General features: G+C 45.1%; 1 protein-coding gene across 1 annotated transcript in view; it reads left to right on the plus strand.

Moving 5' to 3' along the window:
- Su(H) (recombining binding protein suppressor of hairless) overlaps positions 1-5,000 on the plus strand; it is a gene marked incomplete in the record, with an annotated part of 25,210 nt that overhangs the window by 18,403 nt on the left and 1,807 nt on the right. The window contains 4 exon segments of the mRNA XM_070126421.1: positions 1,373-1,510; positions 3,822-4,075; positions 4,311-4,466; positions 4,693-4,878. Coding sequence (XP_069982522.1) covers positions 1,373-1,510; positions 3,822-4,075; positions 4,311-4,466; positions 4,693-4,878 — 734 coding nt within the window.

Here is a 5,000-nt window from a genome sequence, read left to right on the forward strand (position 1 = left end):
GGACGCGAGGCAGCCGTCGGGTCCTGTCGTGGCCCCTATATATCCCGGCGGTAATGATCACTTTGGCGTGACACCTGCAGCGCGAGGGTTACGCCTCCGCCGCGCCGGGCTCCGTAATGGCTGCTCCGGGATTATGCGGTTAGAAAACTGAAAGTTGGGGGTTGGGAGCCGGGCCGGAGGATCACCTTGTTTCCGCCGTCACCTGTCCGATGCGGAACTCCTGCGCGCCGCGGCGGACGAGGATCCGCGGCGAGTCCTTAGTCAAGCTCTGTTTGATCTTGGTTTGGGTTGGGGGAGCTTGTTGTTTTTCTCTTCTTCCTTCTTCTTCCTCTTCCTTCACCCTCGTCATTGCTGCCGTCGTCGTCGTCACTTCCAACCTTATTCTTATTCTCATTCTTATTCTCATTCTCATGCTCATTCTGATTATCTTCCTTCTTTCTCTTATTGCCATTCACATTCTGTTTTCATCCATTCCTTTCCAACTCTTCTTCCTCGTCCTTTCCTCTTTCTCTCTCCCACCCTCCACCCCTTTCCTTCGCCCTCTCCCTGTCGATCCCAAGCCCCGTGTTTATGACTTGCTGGTGTAAGCGACGTCAACTGCCGCGCTCACCGAGGTCTTCGAGTTATTGTCACCGCGGACGCCATTTTCTACGAGGCGGGAAGTGACACGCGGGTATTTTTCTGCCTTTTTTTCTCTGGATTTCGAATTATTTCGCTTTTCTTTATTTTTTTTTGTACTCGAGTTGAAGTTCTGTTTTGTTTTATGTTCTTCATTTCTTTTGTGTGTGTTTCTTGGGCTTTGTTGTTTTCTCGTGAGCGTCGGCAGCAGGAGCGTTCCAACACCATTTAAGAATTTGAAAAAGATAAAATCGCCGGCGTTGGGGAAGTTCTCAGGAAATACAGGTTTACACAATACACCTTCCAAAGACTTTGAGATAGGATATTACTCTTATGATATTAAGTATACTCTTCGGCGCATATTTAAAAGATTCAATCAAGTTGGATTTCACTCAAGTGGGATTCATATTTCCATGCAATTATGTAGGTAATTTTTATTTGCTTTATTTTTCATAATTATATAAATGAATATTAATTTAAAACATGTATTTACTATTGCCAATGTTTGAGTATATGTTTTCAGATTTTGTAAATTAAAGCTGTTATATAAATGGAAAAAATATATATGTATGTGTATATGCGTACGAGTGTGTGCGCGCAATTATGCATATTACATGCACACAAACAATGTGTGCATGTAATATAGGGATATACGGGTGTCTTTTGAACACCCCCGTCTATTGTAGCAACATAATAGCCTTTTTCTACATGCCTCCCTGTGCCTTGGAGACTAACCCCCCCCCCCCTTCCGCAGTGTGCATCGCGTCGGGCACGAAAGTGGCGCTGTTCAACCGCCTGCGCTCCCAGACGGTGTCCACGCGGTACCTGCACGTCGAGAACGGCAACTTCCACGCTTCGTCGACGCAGTGGGGCGCTTTCACGATACACTTGCGTAAGTATTTCCTTCGTGGGGTTGTTGGTGTTGTTAGTATGGTTGTTGTTGGTTGGATATGTTGGTGGGTTATTTTTTATTTTATTTTTTTTTTTTAAATCTAGCGACTGTGATTATTGTTGTTGGAGTGACTGACTCAGTTTTTTATCTTATTTAAATGAACGACTGACTCCCCCCCCCCTTTTTGAGCGTTTTTTTTTTCTTTTTTATTAACGACTGTTTCAACGACGGGAATGTGTTTCTCTTCATCAACAAATATTTCCGCAACAGAATCAGTCGCCAGTCAGGCAGTCGGTCACACAACCAGGCAGGGTCGTGGGAGCTGCTCGTGGAAAGAGGGAAGGGCGGGCGTTTTTTTTTTTTTTTTTTTTTTTGTAATGACTGTTACCGTCCGATCATTATTAATTTTTTCCCCCACTCGGTTGCGCGCGGATATAAACACATAAACGGAATGATTATGCACGCATTACGCAGCCACGACGGACCGGCGACGAAATTACATCACGTACAAGTAATTCGGTCGTGATTTTTTTTGTGTGTGTTTGTATGTGTGTGTGCGTATGCGTTGTAAGTTTTTTTTTTCTTATGTGCGTCGTTTGAACTCTTGTTTTTTATGATGATAAGTACAAGGTTAGTTCTCATGAGAGCAAATCGACTGTTTGGTTTTACGTGTTTGTAGTGTGTGTGTGTGTGTGTGTGTGTGTGTGTGTGTGTGTGTGTGTGTGTGTGTGTGTGTGTGTGTGTGGTGTGTGTGTGTGTGGTGTGTGTTTTACTTCTACAATTGGAATGATAACCTAAGGATGCATGGATAAACACATGAACAGGAGATGAAGAAGAAAGGAAGAGATGGAGAGAAAGAAAGAGAAAAAAGGAGAAGAAGAGGGAGAGAGAGAGAGAAAAAGAATAGATCAGGCGGGGAGAGGAAGAGCGGCTGCTTGGTCGTGTTTGCGAACATGTGTGCAAGATGATTTGCAAGGAGGCGCGGGCGTAAGTGGATGCACATGCAACTGCGGTGTAGTTGTGTCTTCGCGTGTGGTGGAAAGCGGGGGGTAGGGATGGAGGAGGGGATAGGGAGGGGAGGGAGGAAGGGAGGAGGAGGGGATATAGAGGGGAGGGAGTGAGGAAGGGATGAGGGAGGAGTAAGGTGGGTGGTAGGGGATGGGGGAGGGTGGGGGAGAGACGGGGAGGGGGAAGAAAGAAGGATGAAGGGGAAGGGGGAGGGGGGAAGAAAGGGGATGGAGAGAGAGGGAGGGAGGGGGGAGGAACGGGGATAGAGAAGGGGAAAAGGGGGAGGGGAGGTAGTGGGAGTAGGGTTAGGGGGTGGGGGTTGGGGGGAACAGCTGACGGTGGGAAGGATTGAGGTGGTCGGTGCCTCCTGCCAGGTGCACATCCATTATGCACCTTGCACTTTTATCTCTCGCTTGCTTTCCTTGCATCTTTCACAAATGGCTTTCCGATATTTCGGATGTTCACACGGGCATTATAGAGCGTAATTTACCGGGTAAGAGGGGGGAGGGGGAGGTATGTGTGTATTTTTTATGTCTCTCGCCTTCCTTAAGATTTCAGTGTTTTCGTCTCGGTTTGTTAAAGATTGAAGAAGGTCATTTAAGGCGTTGAGAGAAAAGGAAAGGACTTATTTCTCCTCCATTTTGGGATTCGACTGCATTCGTTGTCTGGGGATGAGCTGTCAGTTACATTTTGTTTTGATTTGTTTAACGGAAGAAATTTTTTTCGCTTATTTCTTCTTTTTTTATTTATTGTTATTATTATTTTCTTTTTTACTTTTATTTTGTTGTTTCGTCTTGTCTTGAGTGGTGATACACTTTCTTTCGTGTGTGTTTTGGTGTGAACTTTAACTGTATCTCTGCGCCCCGACTTGCTCATACTTTGTGCTCTCCTCATGTGAACTTTGAAGGGTGACATTTGTGGATTATTTGATTTTTTTTTATGATTTACTTTGTTGGTTATTTGCCTTAGGAAATTCCCACTTCTTCAAAACTGTAATAGAAAGATAGAAATTGAGGTTAAATCAAATGATGGGATAGATTGTCTTTCATGATCGATGTAAAACAAAACTTGAAGGATTAAAAGTCCTTTCGAAAAGCGTTAAAGATGGACGCATTAGGAAGCCCACTGGTATACCCCTAAAAGAAATAATAAATAAATAAAAACATGCACATTAAAAAAAATCAGATTACCCGCAACCATTAACAATCCTGAAATGTTAATCACGGGGATAACCCTCCAGTAATGGTATTCCCAACACCAGTTCAAGAGCAAAGCCACTCACACCTTCCCTTCCCTCCCGCAGTGGACGACAACGAGAGCGAGAGCGAGGAGTTCAGCGTGCGCGACGGGTACATCCACTACGGGTCGACGGTGAAGCTGGTGTGTGCCGCGACGGGCATGGCGCTGCCCAGACTCATCATCCGGAAGGTGGACAAGCAGACGGCCCTCATGGACGCCGACGACCCCGTCTCACAGCTGCACAAGTGCGCCTTCTACATGAAGGACACGGAGCGCATGTACCTGTGCCTCAGTCAGGAGCGCATCATTCAGTTCCAGGTGAGAGGATGGCGGGATTTGTGTGTGTGTTTTGTTGTTTTTAGGAGCCTTGCTTATTCTCTCTTAAACCTTGGTTCATTATTGATACTTGTGTACATTTGTAGGAGAATACCACTCTCCTCACATGTACATTCGTTTTTATTTTTGACGGTAGAAGAATACCACCCTCCTCACATATTCCATAATTAGTTTGGTATTTTTGCCAGTCAGCTAACAGGACACCTTGCTTTCTCAGGCCACCCCCTGTCCCAGAGAACCCAACAAGGAGATGATCAATGACGGGGCCTCCTGGACCATCATCAGCACAGACAAGGCTGAATACCAGTTCTATGAGGGCATGGGTCCTGTCCGTGCTCCTGTCACACCAGTACCTATTGTCAATTCTCTGCACGTAAGTATCTGACATTCCCTGCCTGCTGTTGGCAAAATCTTGGTATGATAGTTGATTTCATTTATGGGGGGAGTTTTCTCATGTGAATTTTGAAAGAAAAAAATCAGTGTGCTGTTCCATCATCATTTAAAATGTTTATACTATATGAGGTTGGATTTCTGATTCAGATTCTCCATACTTCTTTGATTTTTTGATGAAGACTCATTCCCAAATTTTGTTTTCACAGCTAAATGGAGGTGGTGACGTCGCCATGTTGGAGCTCACTGGAGAAAGCTTCAGCCCCAACCTGCGTGTGTGGTTTGGTGACGTCGAAGCAGAAACGATGTACCGCTGTCAGGAGTCTATGCTCTGTGTTGTACCCGACATCTCTGCTTTCCGAAGGGGGTGGCAGTGGGTTCGTCAGCCTACACAGGTGAGGAGCGCTTTATTGGTTATTGAGATTTTGTAAGTCTGTGTTGTAATTTACTTTTTGTAGATATCTAGAACTGTTCAGTTATTCAAAGTCTGAATAGTTGTATTCTATAAGGCCTTTAG

The sequence above is a fragment of the Penaeus vannamei genome, chromosome 10, assembly GCF_042767895.1.
Source record: "Penaeus vannamei isolate JL-2024 chromosome 10, ASM4276789v1, whole genome shotgun sequence".
Taxonomy (NCBI): domain Eukaryota; kingdom Metazoa; phylum Arthropoda; class Malacostraca; order Decapoda; family Penaeidae; genus Penaeus; species Penaeus vannamei.